General features: G+C 48.9%; 1 protein-coding gene across 2 annotated transcripts in view; it reads left to right on the forward strand.

Moving 5' to 3' along the window:
* Window positions 1-710: 710 nt before the first annotated feature.
* The window catches only part of LOC309520238 (multidrug and toxin extrusion protein 2-like), a 28,254-nt gene continuing 10,283 nt past the window's right edge, over window positions 711-18,681 (forward strand). The window contains exons 1-10 of one of the 2 annotated variants that reach the window (XM_082201814.1): window positions 711-999; window positions 7,674-7,775; window positions 8,342-8,410; window positions 9,490-9,638; window positions 12,095-12,137; window positions 13,493-13,537; window positions 14,188-14,285; window positions 15,103-15,200; window positions 16,123-16,236; window positions 17,782-17,849. In XM_082201814.1, coding sequence (XP_082057940.1) covers window positions 814-999; window positions 7,674-7,775; window positions 8,342-8,410; window positions 9,490-9,638; window positions 12,095-12,137; window positions 13,493-13,537; window positions 14,188-14,285; window positions 15,103-15,200; window positions 16,123-16,236; window positions 17,782-17,849 — 972 coding nt within the window. In that variant the 5' untranslated portion in view covers window positions 711-813. Of the gene's footprint in view, window positions 1,000-6,606; window positions 7,076-7,673; window positions 7,776-8,341; window positions 8,411-9,489; window positions 9,639-12,094; window positions 12,138-13,492; window positions 13,538-14,187; window positions 14,286-15,102; window positions 15,201-16,122; window positions 16,237-17,781; window positions 17,850-18,681 lie in introns of those variants that run through there. The other variant, XM_082201815.1, reaches the window with a different exon arrangement.

The raw sequence follows: 18,681 nt of genomic DNA on the forward strand, positions 1-18,681 counted from the left end.
AGCACCTTAGAGACCAGCTAAGTTTGTTATTGGTATGAGCTTTCATGTGCATGCACACTTCTTCAGAAAGCTCATACCAATAACAAACTTAGTTGGTCTCTAAGGTGCTACTGGAAGGAATTTTTTAAATTTTGTTTTTACATTTAATAATGGTTATTTAGTATTGCATTTTGATTGTTGTGACCTGCCCAGGGACTTTATGGTGAATAGCAGTAAATTAATATTGATAATAATAAAAATAAAACCAATTATAATAAACTTCATTCATTCCTTTGATAATGATATTTAAATATTGTATTTTAATGGTTGCGGTGTGCCCTGGGGCCTTAGGGTGAAGGGCAGGTAATTAATACGAATAATATAGAAAATCAACTTTAATCAACATTTTCTATTTGCTAATCGTTATTTCATATTTTGTTTTAATGGTTGTGACCTGCTCTGGGCGAAGGGCTGGGCAAGTAATTAATTAATTAACAACAACAAAATATGCAATCATTCATAAAAATGACGGGTGCAGCCCCCCCCACCTCGCCCGCCCCCATCCGATTTGGGGGTCCGGGGGGTTCCCCCTCCTTCCTTCCCTCCCTCTCTCTCGCTCTCCCGCGGCGCGCGCGTCACCGCCGGCTCCGCCCAATGGGGAAGGGGATTCCCCTCCGCGCGCCCGCCCCCCTGGCCCGCCTGCGCTGCACGTGGCCGCCGCCGGGGAGCGATGCTTCGGCTGGGCTGGACGGCGCGGCCGTTGGCGCTGCCGCTCGGAGCTGCTGCTTCTGCCGCTGCCGCTGCTGCTCCCTCGCCCCGCCGGGGAGGAGGACGATGCAGAGGCTGGAGGAGAAGCGAGGCGCCGAGGGGGACGAGCCCCAGGAGATCCGGCCGCTGCCTCCTCCTCCGCCGCCACCGCCCTCGCTCTCGCCCTCCTGCTGCGGCCGGAGCCTCCGCCGCCTCGTCCCCGTCGGCGCCTGGCGAGAGGCCCGCGAGCTGGTCCAGATCGGCGGCCCCGTGGTGAGGAAGGAGGGCAGGCGGGGAGGGCGGGGACCCGAAGGAGAACCGCGATCTGGGGGGGGGGGGGCAGCGGTGGTGCAGTGGTTAGAGCAACCATGGCCCGCCTCGCAGGGTGGTTGTGCGGGCGGAAGCAGCAGGATGAATGATCGTCAGGATCAATGAATGAGGCTGAGAAATTCAAGAGAGATCAGAGCATAGCTGTCAACGTTTCCCCTTTTTAAAGGGAAATTCCCTTATTCCGAATAGGATTCCATTGCAAGAAAAGGGAAAAGTTGACAGCTATGGGTCAGAGAGAGATCTGCGGAGAATAAAATGGGAGGGAAGGAGAGAGAAATGGGAGGAATAAAAATGTGAAGAGCTGAAATGGCTTTTAATCTAGTGTTCCGTTTACCGCCAATTCTGTTTTTTAAAATAATTGTTTCTAACTTTTTTTACTGATAAATCTCACTGTTCCGTTGTTTTCCCAAACTGCTCTGAGTTTCTCCCTCTCACAATCAAGCAGTGTATAATTTTTATTTGAAAGACGGAACGAAATATTGTAATGGGGTTGTCTCTGACCAAGCTTAACCCGGTCAGAATGGGTGAGTCAGCCGTGCCCCTTCATTTCAATGGGTCTACTCTGAGTGAGTAGATGCAACCCGCAGGAGGTGAAATGGGAGGCGTGGGATGGAACAAGGATGAAGGATGAGAAAATGGGAGGGAGAAGGGCAGAGAAAAAGAAAAGAATGAAATGAGAGGTGAATAGAGGAAAGGCAGCAGGAAGGGAAGAGGAAAGAAGAGGAGGGGAAGGAGGAAGTTGAGAGACAGAACTGCACTACGTCTTCTGAAAACAGAACAAGGTTCCAGTCCTCATGGTTCTGAAGGAAGGGCTGATTTCAGTTGAACTGCCTTAAGCTGAGTCAGTTCATTGGTCCATTTAACCCAGTGTTGTCTGCACTGACTGGCAGCAGCTCTCCAGAGTTTCATGCTAGGGGACATTCCCTACCAGGAGATGCCACTGGAGGCTGAACCTTCTGCATGCAAAGCAGGAAGTCTTCCCCACAGCTGTGGTCTCAAGAGACCCACCCTATCTTGTCCTTGCCCAAAGGTGGACTCGCCCCTAGTTGATAAGGGAAGGAGGTGGGGGGGGGGTCCAAAGTCTGAGCTTATTGGGGCCCAGAGACCCCACCCTGAGCCCTTTTTTACGACCCACTAAAAACTAAAGTACACATTTCATTTTCCGGATCAGCCTTGTGACCTCTTGCACGAAACCTTACGTGAATGGCTGTTTTTTAAAATCTTTATTTTTGCATGAAAATTGGCACACGGTGGAACCGAAAGTGCTTTTTTTTTTTAAAAAAAAGAGATTTTCTAGTCTGTCTTTCAGGGCAGGCCCCTAGCCAGACCTCTCGCACCAGAACAATACAATATAAGCAAGACCCACCCGGATAAAACCACGAGGCAAAGCTGAAAACATTGTTTATCCTGCATTATAGATCCCTGCACCGGATTGAGAGGGGAAGGTTAGACTAGATTAGGGGTGGTAGGATATCAGGCCTGGGGGTCCGGATGCGGCCCTCTGCTCTCTCTTTCTGGCCCTTGATGTTCTCCTTGGGTCACGCCCCACACTTCCTGCCTTTCTGGAGTTCTTTAACTGTTTGGAATGTGTCCTTGAACTGTAAAAAAATAAAAAATCCACTTGTTTGCTTGGATGGCGAGATGTGTGCGAAAACCTCTGGCTTCTGCACGGCTGAAATGTGCAGCCTATAGTACAAAAGTAAAGCCCCCGTCTTCACAGTGCATTTAAAGCTGTATCATACCACTTACATAGAATGATAGAGTTGGAAGGGACCCCTAGGGTCATCTAGTCCAACCCGCACAAATCTCAACTGTCGAACAGCTCTTACTGTCAGAAAGTTCTTCCTGATGTTTAGTCGGTGGTTCGGGTCCTACCCCCCCAGAGCAGGAGAAAACAAGCATGCTCCATCTTCCACGAGACAGCCCTTAAGATATTTGAAGATGGCTCTCATATCTCCTCTCAGTCTCCTCTTTTCCAGGCTAAACATACCCAGCTCCTTCAGCCACTCCTCATCAGGCTTGGTTTCCAGACCCTTGATCATCTTGGTCTCCCTCCTCTGCCCACCTTCCAGCTTGTCAACATCCTTCTTAAATTGGGGTGCCCAGAACTGGACACAGTATTCCAGGTGTGGTCTGACCAAAGCAGAATAGGGTCAGATTATTCCTTCCCTTGATCCGCACATTAGACTCCTTCTGTTGATGCAGTCAAGAATAGCATTACCTTTTTTTGCTGCTGCATCACACACTGGACTCATGATAAGCTTTTAATAATAATAACAGCATCTTAAAAAGCAGAGACATCACCTTGCCAACAAAGGTCCGTATAGTTAAAGCTATGGTTTTCCCAGTAGTGATGTATGGAAGTGAGAGCTGGACCATAAAGAAGGCTGATTGCCGAAGAATGGATGCTTTTGAATTCTGGTGCTGGAGGAGACTCTTGAGAGTCCCATGGACTGCAAGAAAATCAAACCTCTCCATTCTGAAGGAAATCAGCCCTGAGTGCTCACTGGAAGGACAGATCCTAAAGCTGAGGCTCCAAGACTTTGGCCTCCTCATGAGAAGAGAAGACTCCCTGGAAAAGACCCTGATGTTGGGAAAGATGGAGGGCGCAAGGAGAAGGGGACGACAGAGGACGAGATGGTTGGACAGTGTTCTCGAAGCCACCAGCATGAGTTTGACCAAACTGTGGGAGGCAGTGGAAGACAGGAGTGCCTGGCGTGCTCTGGTCCAGGGGGTCACAAAGAGGCGGACACGACTAAATGACTAAACAACAACAATAATAATATATTTATACCCTGCCCATCTGGCTGAGTTTCCCCAGCCACTCTGGGCGGCTCCCAATCGAGTGTTAAAAACAATACAGCGTTAAATATTAAAAACTTCCCTAAACAGGGCTGCCTTCAGATGTCTTTGAAAGATAAGATAGCTGCTTATTTCCTTGACATCTGATGGGAGGGTGTTCCACAGGGCGGGTGCCACCACCGAGAAGGCCCTCTGTCTGTTTCCCTGTAACCTCACTTCTTGCAATGAGGGAACTGCCAGAAGGCCCTCGGCGCTGGATCTCAGTGTCCGGGCTGAATGATGGGGGTGAGGATGCTCCTTCAGGTATACAGGACTGAGGCTGTTTAGTACTTCCCCCAGTCATGGCTTCCCCCAAAGGACTCTGGGAACTGTAGTTTGTTAAGGGGGCTGGGGATTATTAGGAGTTGGCCCAGTTTCCCTCACGGAGCTTCCGTTTCCAGATTGGTTCAGTCCCTCTTGCCAAGCAACTACTTCCTGAAATTTTCACGCTGCCTGATTGGAAAAGAAAAACCCCACCTCAAAACGGTTTACAAAAGAGCTAAAATGTTATCAGTAAAAAGAACTCAAAACAATAATTTAAAACATTTTTAAAAAATACGTTTGGTGGGCCACACAATGACATCTCACTTTTTCTTTTCTTTTCTTCTAAAATAAAAACACTGAAACTCCCATATTTTATTATTCTGCTCGGTCGCCTCTTAGTCTAATATTGGCGTTGGCTGTTCCGATGCTCGATTTCCGCTCCGCTGGCAAAGCAACAGAGTTCTTGCAACTTTTACAAGGAGGGCCTAGAACTGAGTTGTCCACCAGCTTTTCTTTGGATTGTTTGCCAGGGACCTGAGGTTTTGCAGGCAGCTGCTTGCTGGCCTGTCTGTTCGGATCCTGGAAGGCTTGTGTCCTTCGATCCGTGGCCCCCGCCTCCCCCACTGCTTGCAAAGATCTCTGGGGCTGGAGCTTGCTCAGATCCTGGGAGGCCTGCTTATTTTGGTTATCTTGCAAAGGAGCCTTGCAAAATGCTCTGGGCCGTAGATTCAGATTTGTTTGTTTGCGTGTGGTCCAGCACGGCAAATATATCCGCATGAAATTAACTCGGCTAAAAGGATATACAGTGGTACCTCTGGTTACGTACTTAATTTGTTCCGGAGGTCCGTTCTTAACCTGAAACTGTTATTAACCTGAAGCACCACTTTAGCTAATGGGGCCTCCAGCTGCCGCCACGCGATTACTGTTCTCATCCTGAAGCAAAGTTCTTAATCAGAGGTAATATTTCTGGGTTAGGGGAGTCTGTAACCTGAAGCCTATGTAACCTGAAGCGTATGTAACCCGAGGTACCACTGTACAACAAATGTAGACTTAGAAATTTGAATTTGCTTGGCAGATCACAACATTTTTCTTAAAAAGGAAGAATGAAAGAACCTGGGGACTTGTGCATGCTGAACTTTAAAGTGTGTGTGTGTGTGTGTGTGTGTGTGTGAGTGTGAGTGATCTTATGTTTGGATCAGCTGTCCTGTCCCTCTGGAACAGGGGGAGAGGGATCCGTTCCTTCAATCCCAAATAGCCTTTTGTTCATTGTCCATCTTGCAAGCATCTGACTTTGGGTCGGAAGTTCTTTGCTGCCAGATAATGGCACCTCTTGAGACTTTCATGCCCTGGGGTTGAGGGTTTGTGTGTGTCTGACGGTCTGACTTGTTCCTTGAGCACATGCTTTGCATAAAAAGTCCCAGGTTCAATCCTAGCTGAGGGGGCAGGAACAGGACAAATGTGCGCTGCGATAAAATGTTGCAGCATGAAGTGCTGCTCTTCCAGATTCTAGCCCCTCTCTCCCCACCCCCATGAGAACTTAGGAAGCTGCCTTGTGATGACTTGACCCTTTGGTCCATCCAGCACAGTACTGTCCACACTGACCAGCAGCAGCTCTCCAGAGTTTTAGGCACAGAGTCTTTCCCCAGTCCTATCTGGTGATGCCGAAAATCGAACCCAGGACTGAGTTCAAACAGATGCTCTTATCACTGAGCTCTACTCCCTTTTCCCCTTCTCCCAACAGTCTATCAGGATCACCAAGCACACTTAGTCTTCACTGAGATGTTTTTGGGTCACCTTAAAATTGGGGGGAGTATTTTGCAACTCCACACAGCGCCTGAACTCTGGAAATAGTAGGAACACTGATCCTTCGGCTACAGGATCCAAGGATCTGACTTTTTAATATTGTTTTTCTTGTCCTCTGCTGGGTCTCTCTATTGACGTGTTCCGGATTGGGCCATTCAGCTAACAGTATGTTGCCTCTTCTCTACTTCCCCCCACCCTCCCCCAAAAATCCACATATTTGTGTCAGGGCATGTCCAGGATTAGAGGACTGCTGTCATAAACCTCTCTTCGCCATCGCAGGGCAGGAAACAAAACGCTTATTTTCTCTTTCCCCTCCCAGATCCTTGTCAGGGTGAAAGATTGCTGCCCTGGGGTAGCGCGAGCTTCGCGTACGCTGTGCTTGTTGGGATCTGTTCAGCTTCTCTTGGCGCTCTTCCCCAAGTACAAGAAAACACCGCTTTGGATCGGGCCCCGGTTCCTGGAACCAAAAGCCAGTTCAAACTCCACAGGGCCAAGACACACGGGAGAGGTCCTGCGAGCCGCGAGGGGGGGATGGAAATTTTTGGGAACCATTTTTTGGAAGAACATTGCAGACTCCCTGCAGGTAGAAAGCTAGCATCTGTGTGACAAAACACCCGGGGTTGTTCCGTGTGCCGAGACCTTGCGTTCGGAAGGTGGGGAGGCGGCCTGTTCACATAGTGATGTCCAGCAGATGCCCCCCCAATAGGAAGACCTCGAGCAGGACGCGGGTGCGAGAGCCTGTGGCTTGTACACTGCTGACTCCAACCACAGAAGCAGAGCAGAACCACCATGGCTAGTGGCAACAGAGAGACTTAACCTCCGCAAACGTGGCTAAGCTTCTTTTATAGGTGTCTGAGTTAGTGGCTGCCACTCAGTGACGCAGCGTGGGTTGCCAGTGCCCGGGGCAAGGCAGATAGCATTGGCACAGACTGCCGATAGGCTGGGACGAAGGGGCAACAGCTCAGTGATCTACCCATGTGGGAATCTTTCCAAAGCTTGCAGAGGGCACCCCGGCAACCAGCCACCACCTAAATCGTCTCCTTAATCTACTCACGTGAACACAGGGAGATTTTTTTTGAGCGAGAGTATTGAGGCTTGGAGTATTGAGACTGTATTTTAATGTTTTAATGTTGTGTTTTAATGTTGTATTTTAATCTCGTTTTTAAGTTGTATTTCAATCAATTTGTTTTACATTGGGTGTTAGCCACCCTGAGCCCTGTCTTGCCTGGGGAGGGTGGGGTATAAATATAATATTATTATTATTATTATTATTATTATTATTATTATTATTATTATTATTATTAATTGCAGGTGGTTAGCACGTTGTAGCAGGTTGGCCTAGATGACCCTAGGGGCCCGTGGCACAGATTTATGCAACAAGGGGGAGGGCAAGCTATGTTTTTATTCATTATTACCACTTCTTTTTTGCCTTCTGAAATTTTGCGCCCCTGAGAATATAAAATATGCAGGGATTTACGTTATGTGAAACGAAAGAGAAGAAGGGAAGCGACTGATATTTTAAGGTTGTTTAAATGAATATTGTAAAACAGAAAATTTAATAAAAATTATGTAAAAAAGAAGAATTTTGTGCCCCGGGCAGCTGCCCCATGCCACACCACTGCCGCCACCGCCTCCTGCAGGACTGAGTTCCGCAGTTTAATTGTGTGCATGGCGATGGGATGCGCTCACCCCTTACCCTTCCTCCTTAGTTCGTGGCGCAGCTTCTGGGCTTCCTGATCAGCGTGGTGAGCTCCATCTTCTGTGGCCACCTGGGCAAAGTTGAGCTGGATGCCGTCACCCTCGCTGTATCGGTACGTAAGGCCCTGTCCCGCAAGAGCTGCCTTGCGCTCAGCCAGACCCCTGGGCTGCCCCGCTCCCTGAGAGCTGGGGCAAATGCTCCACCTTCGAGCTGCAGCCCCTCTTGCTAAAAGCAGAGCCAAGATCCCAGTCCTCATGGTTCTGATTTCAAGAGGAACGCAGGAAGCTGCTGGCGCCGAGTCGCGCCAAGGGGGCATCTGCCTCAGCACTGCCTGTACTGACTGGCAGCAGCCGCCCGCCGAGGTTTCAGCCCTACCTAGAAATGGCGGACATGCCGAACCTGGAACTCTGATCTTAAGAGTCAAGTGGCAGCTCCGCATGGTTCTGAACAATGGGAGCTGATTTCGTTAGGAACCCAGGAAGCTGTCATATATCCTGAGCTGGGGCAATGGCCTATCTAGTGTTGTCTGCACTGGCTGGCAGCAGCTCTCCAGAGTTTCGGGCAGGGGGCGTTCCCAGTTGTAGCTGGAGATGCCGTTGGGGTCCGAACCCGGGACTTTCTGCATGACCTTAACACCTTCCCTCTCTACCTTTCTCTCTCATCACTCCTGCCTCCCAGGTCATCAATGTGATTGGCATTTCCGTGGGCACTGGCTTGGCATCTGTGTGTGACACTCTCATGTCCCAGGTATGTCTGGACACCGCATAGGGAGCTCCTCAGTACCACGTCTGACTTCTTCTACCCACCTAGCCCAGTATTCCCTGCTCTGGTTGGCAGCAGCTCCCTAGGCTCTTTCCCCCCCATCACCTGGCTAACTGATCCACACGCCTTCTGAATAGTTTCTATCCAAGAGCTCTGATTGCACTAAATAATGATCTCAGGGCCAGTTGCAAGGTTTAGTAAGTAGGGAGAGGAAGGAATGAGATAGGTTTTAGTTTATGTTATGCTTTTAATAGGTCATGCTATATTCTAGACTGTGTATGTTTTATAGATTTATAGATTATGACCAAATAGGATGAGAGCTCGGAGATACGTGCAAATGTATATGTGTATCCGGTCTTTGGGTGGGTGTTTGATTTTCGTTGCTGTGCATACTGTGTATATACGGACAATGACAATAAATTATCTATCTATCTATCTTTTAAAAAACCCTCAAGATGCCAAGGATCATATTTCCCCGTACGGGGAAGTTTTAAACGTTGGGCGTATGTCTTACTGTGTTTTTATATTTTGTTGGAAGCTGCCCAGAGTGGCTGGGACACAAATAATAAAATTACAGTGGTACCTCGGGTTAAGTACTTAATTCGTTCCGGAGGTCCGTTCTTAACCTGAAACTGTTCTTAACCTGAAGCACCACTTTAGCTAATGGGGCCTCCTGCTGCCGCCGCGCCACCACAGCACGATTTCTGTTCTCATCCTGAAGCAAAGTTCTTAACCCGAGGTAATATTTCTGGGTTAGCGGAGTCTGTAACCTGAAGCGTCTGTAACCCGAGGTACCGCTGTATTATTATTGAACCTCACAGCTTCTGCTTGCAAAGCAAGGGCTCTAACCACCATGCCACATGGCACACCCGGAGAGGGGTGCAATAGGTTCTTGAGGAGGCCACCTCGCCTCTTATCAGGGATGCCTGGAGGGTTTCATCCTAATCCCCAAGTTTCTCCCCTTCCCCTGAGTGAATAACAGCCAAAATTGGGCAAAGCTTTGCAGCGGTGCAAGGAGCAGCGGCTGATTTAATGTTTGCTTTCCTGCTTTTTTAAAAAATCAGACGTACGGGAGCAAGAACGTGAAGCGCGTGGGAACCATCCTGCAACGGGGGATCCTCATCCTGCTCCTCTTCTGTTTCCCCTGCTGGGCCTTCTTCATCAACACGGAGCAGATCTTGCTTCTCTGCAGGCAGGACCCAGAAGTCTCCAGGTTAGTTGCTTTCGCTCCTTGCATGCAAATGCGCACACACCTTTACAGCAAACATCTTAGGAGGGGGTGGGGAGTGGGGAGCTGTGATCCACCCTTTGCAGCTTTTCCTCAAACCTCTTCCCTCTTCCCGTCTCCTGACACTGTTTTCCAAATCAGTTCCAAGCTCCTAGTCCTTAAGGTTTTCCAGCCTTTACGTGAGCGGCAAGTAAAACTGGAAAACTCCTCTGCCGAGGCTCTTTGCTCTAGTTATCTCCTGCTTGGACTACTGCAACAGGCTCTACGTGGGGCTGTGACTCGGAAACTGCAACTAATCCAGAATGCGGCAGCTAGACTGGTGACTGGGAGCGGCCGCCGAGACCACATAACACCGGTTTTGAAAGTCCTACATTGGCTCCCGGGACGTTTCCCAGCACAATTCAAAGTGTTGGTGCTGACTTTAAAAGCCCTAAACGCCTCGGTCCAGTATATCTGAAGGAGCGTCTCCACCCCCATCGTTCAGCCCAGACACTGAGGTCCAGCTCCGAGGGCCTTCTGGCGGTTCCCTCCCTGTGAGAAGTGAGGTTACAGGGAACCAGGCAGAGGGCCTTCTCGGTAGTGGCACCCGCCCTGTGGAACGTCCTCCCACCAGATGTCAAGGAAATAAACAACTATCTGACTTTTAGAAGACATCTGAAGGCAGCCCTGTTTAGGGAAGTTTTTAACGTTTGATGTTTTATCGTGTTTTTTATGTTCTGTTGGCAGCCGCCCAGAGTGGCTGGGGTATAAGTAATAAATTATTATTATTATAAAGCACAGGTTCTGAAGCAAAACTGTGCCACTGTGCAAGGCCCCAAGGGCTGCGGTCCTTAACACTTGCTAGAGCGCTAGTCCTACTCAGAGCAACCTACTTTTGAGCAAGGATGCTCACACCTGTACTGTTTAATGAGCTTGATTTAACCTCTTCTAGCTGTCCTGAGAATCTGGAAGGAAGCTGGGCAAAGTGATAAGGTCAGCCTCCCATCAATCTGAAAAATTCGCCTTTCCCAGAATCTTTTGGGGTTTTTTTTACAATCTGACACTTCAGCACAAGTTTGGTCTTTGCGTCCTTAAGGGCTAGGAACTTAAAAAGAGCTGATCCCCAGTTTGTAGCCGGTTTGTGCTTTTGAGTAATTCGTTTTTTCAGGACATACATAATTCTGCACTTCCTGCGATCGCTCCCTTCTGTTCTCACATGCGGGGCTTAAATCTCTGCTCCCCTTCCTGGGCTTTGAGAACTCCCTCTCTCTCCCTCTCTCTCTCTTTCTCAAGAGACATCTTCAGGACCTCAAACCAGCCTTCAGGTGAGCAGAAACACCTGATTAAAAAAAACAAAAACATTTTCAGAACTTCTCCTCTCCCGGTCACAAAAAAACCTGAAGATTGGTTTTGGGTTGGGGGGGGGTTTATTATAATTTTTTATTAGTTTTTTTTAACTTATATTGTCAACAGTAATTAAACATACTTTTACATCTTATTCAAATTTTTGACTTCCATCAATCCTGTCTGAAAATTTTCCAATCTAATCTCTCAGTATGCATTTCTTATCTTCCTTATTACATTTCAAACTCATAACCAATATCTCTATCTTTTTCTACTTTGTAACACTTCATATATTTCTCCTTAAAAAACTAATTGTAGTCCTACTAGCGTAATTTGTTGATTACAGTTGCTCTTCAAATAATTCATATACTTCTTCCAATCTTCTGCAAATCTCTGGTTCCGCAGGTTTCGAATCCTTCCTGTCATTTTGTCCAATTCTGCATAGTCCATTAATTTTGTCTGCCATTCTTCTTTCGTCGGAATTTCTTCTTGCTTACATTTCTGGGCTAACAATACTCTTGCCGCTGTTGTTGCATATAAAAACAGTTTGACATCTTGCCTATCGATGTCCTGACCTATAATACCAAGTAAAAATGCTTCTGGTTTTTTAAAAAATGTATATTTCAACATGTTGAAAGTTAGAAGATTGGTTTGCTTTAGCTATAAACCAGGCTTCCTCAACCTCGGCCCTCCAGCTGTTTTGAGACTACAGTTCCCATCATCCCTGACCACTGGTCCTGCTAGCTAGGGATCATGGGAGTTGTAGGCCAAAAACACCTGGAGGGCCAAGGTTGAAGAAGCCTGCTATAAACCTACCCTGAGGGTTGTTGTGAGGCTTAAAGAGGGAGGGGAGAAGAACCGTGCACACCACTTCAAGCTCCTCGGAGGACAAGGTGAACTATAAACGGAATGATAGACGGATGAATACTGTAATGGCATGAACTGGAGCCTCCAGATCTGAGAGCAGTCTACCTCTGGATAACTATCTGCAGAGTTAAATCCCTGCTTTGGATTCTCTTAGACCTGTGAGCTTCCGATGCAACCAATGAACCCGTTAAGTTCCTATCCGCTGTGCCTGGGAAGAAAAATAAAATTTCTGTTGATGTCTTTCATTGCAGGTTGACTCAGGTTTACGTGATGATATTTATTCCAGCACTCCCAGTAAGTGTTGTTGTTTTTTTAAAAATAAAAAACCTCCCCTTCTTTCCTCTCTGCACACCCCAGATTCCTTGTTCCCGTTTACACTTGCAATTAAAACAATTGAGATTTCAGAAGTGCCTTAAATTCGCTTCAGGAAGCTGTGTCTTAGAGGTGGGGCTCGGATGTTAGTCCTTCATTTAGAAACAGATTCACACCCCGGAGTTTTCCCACATAGTTCTGGGCAGCTTCCGAAAGCAAGTCAAAATGCACAGCAGGATTTTGAGGTTTGCGGGTCATGGCTATTTAAAGGTAAAGGGACCCCTGACCATTAGGTCCAGTCGTGGCCGACTCTGGGGCTGCGGCGCTCATCTCGCTTTATTGGCTGAGAGAGCCGGCGTACAGCTTCTGGGTCATGTGGCCAGCATGACAAAGCCGCTTCTGGCGAACCAGAGCAGCGCACGGAAACGCCGTTTACCCCGCCGGAGCTGTACCTATTTATCTACTTGCACTTTGATGTGCTTTCGAACTGCTAGGTTGGCAGGAGCTGGGACCGAGCAACAGGAGCTCACCCCGTCGCGGGGATTCGAACCGCTGACCTTCTGATCGGCAAGCCCTAGGCTCTGTGGTTTAACCCACAGCACCACCCGTGTCCCTGTCATGGCTGTTTGGAAGCAGGCAAATCCAGGGAGGGCAATGCTGTCGATGGGCCATGACACCTATGATCCGTCTCTGCGGTCGGAGGCAGCTGCCGGCAATTGCAAGAGGGTGGAGAGTTCGAATCCTGCTTAGGGCCTTCCCACTGGGGTATTTGTTTGGCCTCCTAGAGAACAGGAGGTGAGAGAGGTCCCCCTGGGCCAGGGGTCTGCAACCCGCGGCTCTGGAGCCGCATGTGGCTCTTTTACATCTTTGCTGTGGCTCCGGGGCGGATACTAGCGAGGGGAGGAGGCGCATTATGCGCCCCGACACTCCTCACTGTGGCGGACGCTGTACTGGCTGTGACGTTGCATGGGGGCGGTGCGTGCGTTAGACACGCACCGTCCCGACGTCACCTTCCCGCCCGCTGTCAGATCGTGGCTCCGGAGATATATTTGTTTTAAATGTCGCAATGGTTTTGCGGCTCCCAGTTGTTGTTTTTTCTTTGGAAATGGGTCCAAGTGGCTCTTTTTGTCTTAAAGGTTGCAGACCCCTGCCCTGGGCTAATCTGCTGACATGCTCTGTGGCATCCCAGTCCAAACTGGGAATTAACTGGGAATGCTGGGAATCATCTGGGGCAAGGGCAAAGGACTCTTTGGGGCCCAGTTGCTTGAGACAAGCTGCCGCCGAAAGAAATCTAATCCAACACGGTTTTGTGGTTTATTTTCCCCCACCCTTTCCAGGCAGCTTTCATCTATCAGCTACAAACCCGCTACTTGCAAAGCCAGGTATGGACCCATTCGCCTGCTTATGGGGAGGTTGCGGGGGGGTCATTGCTGGGCCAAGGGGGTTGTGCAAACATTTCCTTTGGCATTTTGGACAGTCTGGGTAGTTGGCCTTGGTGAAGATTTGACGTTTTCATCCCCAAAAAGTTTTTGATTCGCGTTTCTACTGAAACGAGGCTGCATTCTAACGTTGCATTTTAATCTTGTTTTTAAGTTGTATTTTAATCAATTGATTTATACCTGGTGTTAGCTGCCCTGAGCCCGGTCTTGGCTGGGGAGGGCGGCGTATAAATTATTATTATTATTATTATTATTATTATTATTATTATTAGTGTTTTTGGAGTGGGGTAGGGTAGGCGCCCTTTCCCAGCTTCTCGTCTGATTTATTCTTAGCAACCTAACACCGTCAAGCACATTTTGAACCGTTAAAGACTGCTGGGGGGGCTGGGGCAGAGAGAGATGCTGGAGAGACTTTCCAAATCTTTTCTCAACCTTTCCCCAAAGGGATCCATGCCTGAGGGAAATTCCTCCAAGGTTTGGCGGTTGAGGGAGGTGGGGAGATGCAAACTGGGAGCCTTACCTGGGTGTGGGAACCGGCTGGCTGGCTGGGGCGGTGTGCTTAATTTTCCCTGTTTTCCCCCCCTGGATCCCAGGCTATCCTCCTGCCCCAGGTGATCACGGGCGTCGTGGCCAATATCCTGAACGTGATCATGAACACCGTCTTCCTTTACTCCTTTGGCCTGGGAGTGGTGTAAGTTCGGGGTTCAGGGTTCAGGTCTTGTTGCTAACACAGAAATTCCTGGACAGCTTGGGATCCGGTTTGTCCCTGCGTAGACTTGTAAGATCGCTGGGGAAAGTTTTGCTCATGGTGACCCCGTGCCCTACAGGATATCACGGGGCTGCGACCCCCAAAACATTTCCCACCCTTGCCTCTGCAACAGGGAAAGCAACAGGCTGTTGACACCCTCCTTCTTTGATATCCAGTCTGTGAGCCATTTTGGTGTGGACGGGGTCAGACTAGATGCCCTTTGGGGTGCCTTCCCACGCTACAATTCTATGATTTTATGACATGCTGGCTTATTTCAATGCTACGCAACCGGGGGCAGTGGGAGTGTTTTATCTGCTGCGTTACGGCCCGGGCACACATATCTGTGTGCATTTAAGGTCCCTGTTCCTAATTTGTGGGTTGTCATCTGATTAGATTTCACTTTGAATCCGATTTGATTTTAGGATGTATTTTAACTGATTGCTTGATTTTATGGTGATATGTTACATATTTGATGTTAGCCGCTCTGAGCCCGGTTTTGGCCGGGGAGGGCGGGGTATAACTAAATTTTATTATTATTATTATTAATACTACTACTATCTCCTCCCCATTTTTTTAAATGAAAGCTAAGTTTCTAGTTCTCATGATTGCAAAGAAATCTGCTGCCAGCCCCGCCACCCACTCATAAAACTACATGGCAGCGTGTTAATAGGACCACCAGCCTAAAGAAAAATCGAACCTGACATTCTCTCAATTATTCCTTCCTCCTAACTTGCTTCAATTTTCCCTCGCTGTTTCACAGGGGCTCTGCGTGGGCCAACACGCTGTCTCAGAATTTGCAGGCCCTCCTCCTCTTCCTGTATGTGTGGTGGAAGAAGATACACAAGGAGACCTGGGGAGGTGGTTATTATTATTATTATTATTATTATTATTATTATTATTATTGGGACGCGGGTGGTGCTGTGGGTTAAACCACAGAGCCTAGGACCTGCCGATCGAAAGGTCGGCGGTTCGAATCCCCGCGGCGGGGTGAGCTCCCATCGTTCAGTCCCAGCTCCTGCCCACCTAGCAGTTCAAAAGCGCGTCAAAGTGCAAGTAGATAAATAGGTACCGCTTTATAGCGGGAAGGTAAACGGCGTTTCCGTGTGCGGCGCTGGTGCTGGCTCGCCAGATGCAGCTTAGTCACGCTGGCCACGTGACCCGGAAGTGTCTCCGGACAGCGCTGGCCCCCGGCCTCTTAAGTGAGATGGGCGCACAACCCTAGAGTCGGTCACGACTGGCCCTGATGGGCAGGGGTACCCATTATTATTATTATTATTATTATTATTATTATTATTATTATTATTATCATCAATGGCTTTTTATTAAAATTGATATACCACCATTCCTCCAAGGAACTCAAAGAAGGCCATTCTGTCTCCCCCCCCCCCGTTTTATTTCCTCTCAATAACCCTGTGAGGTAGGCTAGGCTAAGAAACAGCCGCCAGCCCAAGGATCACCCAGTGACTGAGTCGGGTTTTGAACTGTGGCCTCCGAGGTCCCTAGTCCAGCGCTATAACTGTGACACCCACCCCTGGGCTCTCTGCGAGGCATTAACCTGGGGGTTATTTTTAAATTTTTGCCTTTGAGAAGGTGGCGTGGAAGGAGGGGAGAACGAAACCCCCCTGGCACTCCCACGCCCTGTGCAGTTTGCGGGCGACTGCGGTGGGGGGAAAGCCTTTTAAGGGAGCCCCTTCGCAGTGATAGGTCAGGGTGGGTCACGTGACAAGCGCCCAATCAAAGCTTCGGGAATTTGGAAGCCTCTTTCTGCTGGTTCTTGCAGGCTGGACGCTCGACTGCTTGCAGGAGTGGGGCTCCTTCGTCCGCCTGGCCCTCCCCAGCATGCTGATGATTTGCATCGAGTGGTGGACATTTGAGATCGGCAGCTTCCTGGCGGGTGAGGCTATGAGGCTAAGGCCGTGTCTCTGTCTGCTTCCCTGTCCTGTATCTCCATTCCCCTGCTTCGTACCATGCCACGTCAACAAACCGCAGTACCCCTTTCTCGCCACGACCAATGGCGGCACTGCAGAGCAGCGCAGATCGGGCTCCCTGTTCCCTCAAGTCTTGCTGGTGCCTCAAACGCATCATTGCGCCCAGAGGCTAATCTTCCCTCAGTAGAATTACGGATCTGTCACAAGACACTTTAACTATTGGCTTCTCCTAAACTCAAATCCCCCTAGTGTAATATCCCATGCGCTACAAGATTGTCACAAGTCTAAAATTGTCTATCCAAAGCTTCGCTCTTGTGGTTTATCACCACAACAGCTACTCGCTTTGGGTTTTAGTAAAGCTATCGGTCTAATTTGTCAGCGCCTAAATGATACCGAAGAGGGACGCGGGTGGCGCTGTGGGTCAAACCACAGAGCCTAGGGCCAGCAGATCAGAAGGTTGGCGGTTCGAATCCCCGCAATGGGGTGAGCTCCCGTTGCTCGGTCCCTGCTCCTGCCAACCTAGCAGTTCGAAAGCACATCAAAGTGCAAGTAGATAGATAGATACCACTTTGGCGGGAAGGTAAATGGTGTTTCCGTGCACTGCTCTGGTTCACCAGAAGTGGCTTTGTCATGCTGGCCACATGACCTGGAAGCTGTACGCCGGCTCCCTCAGCCAATAAAGCGAGATGAGCGCCGCAACCCCAGAGTCGGCCACAACTGGACCTAATGGTCAGGGGTCCCTTTACCCTTTACCTTTAAATGATACTGAGCGTCAGAACAACTTGGCCACAATAAAGAAATTTTGCCCATGGCATGACTATTTTCCACCTTCCCATTTTGACTCTCTGGCCACCCAATCCGCATAACCTAGCAATTCTAAAATATAGGCGCGCTTTTACTCTCGCAAGATTGAATGTATTGTCCTCGCCTGGACTCGAGAGACAATTCCAACAGATTCCACACGAAAAACACTTATGCCCCTGTGGAGATGGCAGTCCTGAATCGGTGGCGCATGCCCTTCTGGCTTGCACTCCTTATAGAGACTTGAGGAAGGAGATTATCACCCCTCTTTTGCTGTCCATTCCGGGTCGCCCAACCACTGCCCCAGGGTCCTTTCTCTTGGCACATCAAGATGAGCAGGTGACGGCAAAGGTTGCAAGGTTTTTAGCTGGGGCAATCGGAATAAGTTCCGCTATTTGACTATTGATTCAAAACCCAAAAATGTATTTTATATAATTAACTTTTTATTTCTATGCTTTGTATACCATATTGTTGTTTTGCTGCTATGGCCGATGGCTGACACGAATAAAGATTCATTCATTCATTCTTGTTGGTGCAGACAGTGAGATTTGTCCAATTGACCAGCACCTCCTACCCATTCACACGTCTGCCATTAAGTCTACAGACCAGCATCTCCCGCCTCCTCCTTTTTGGCCTCTGATGACTCACCTGCTTTCAGTTCTCCTTCATAATACTTTTGCGTCTCCTTTTCTTCCTCTGTGCTCCCCAAGGCATGATCAGCGTGGTCGAATTGGGCGCTCAGTCCATCATCTACGAACTGGCTACGGTCGCATATCTGGTGAGGAATTGAATTTCCTTGTACTGAGTGAGCCATTCCCGGCTAGAAATCACTGTGCCGTTAACTCTTCACCCGAGTCTCCCGTTTTTATAAAAATTGCCGCTGTTGTTCCAGTGACACCTTTTTTATTTTGAATTCTCATTGCAGGTATTTGTTATACCTTAGTGGTTTGCACAACTTGGGCTTTTATACTTCGCAACCCTATTTTTGCAGCCTTTTTTGGGCATGAATCGCCCCAATCAGAGATCTGCACTGATTCATAGCCAGGCCAAATTCAAGTTGTTGTTGATAATTAAATTTGTATGCCGCCTGATAGCCGTAGATCTCAGGGTGGTTCACAAAATAAAATTAAAATAGAAAAAGCACAAAAAAACATCATGAAAATTACCGTATTTTTCGCCCTATAGGTCGCACTTTTTCCCCTGCAAAAATGAAGGGGAAATGTGTGTGCGTCCTATGGGGCGAATGCAGGCTTTCGCTGAAGCCTGGAAAGCGAGAGGCGTCGGTGCGCACCGACCCCTCTCACTCTCCAGGCTTCAGGCAACTATCCGCAAGCCTTCGGAGGGCTCCGAAGGCTTGTGGACAGCAGCCTGCACCCTGAAGCCCGGCAAGCGCTGCGCCAACTCCCACTGCGCTCGCTGGGCTTCAGGCAGCCATCCGCAAGCCTTCTGAGCACGGCGGGAGTTCCTGCTGCGCTCGGAAGGCTTGCGGATAGCTGCCTGTTCTGGGGGCTGGGGTCGGGGCAAGCTCGGGCTTCCCCTGCCTCCAGTCCCGCAAGCTCCGGGAACAGAAGCGAGGTTGCGCATAATCTTGCGCCGCTCCTGGACCTGGG

Source organism: Podarcis vaucheri, assembly GCF_965113315.1.
Source record: "Podarcis vaucheri genome assembly, chromosome: 15".
Lineage (NCBI taxonomy): Eukaryota > Metazoa > Chordata > Lepidosauria > Squamata > Lacertidae > Podarcis > Podarcis vaucheri.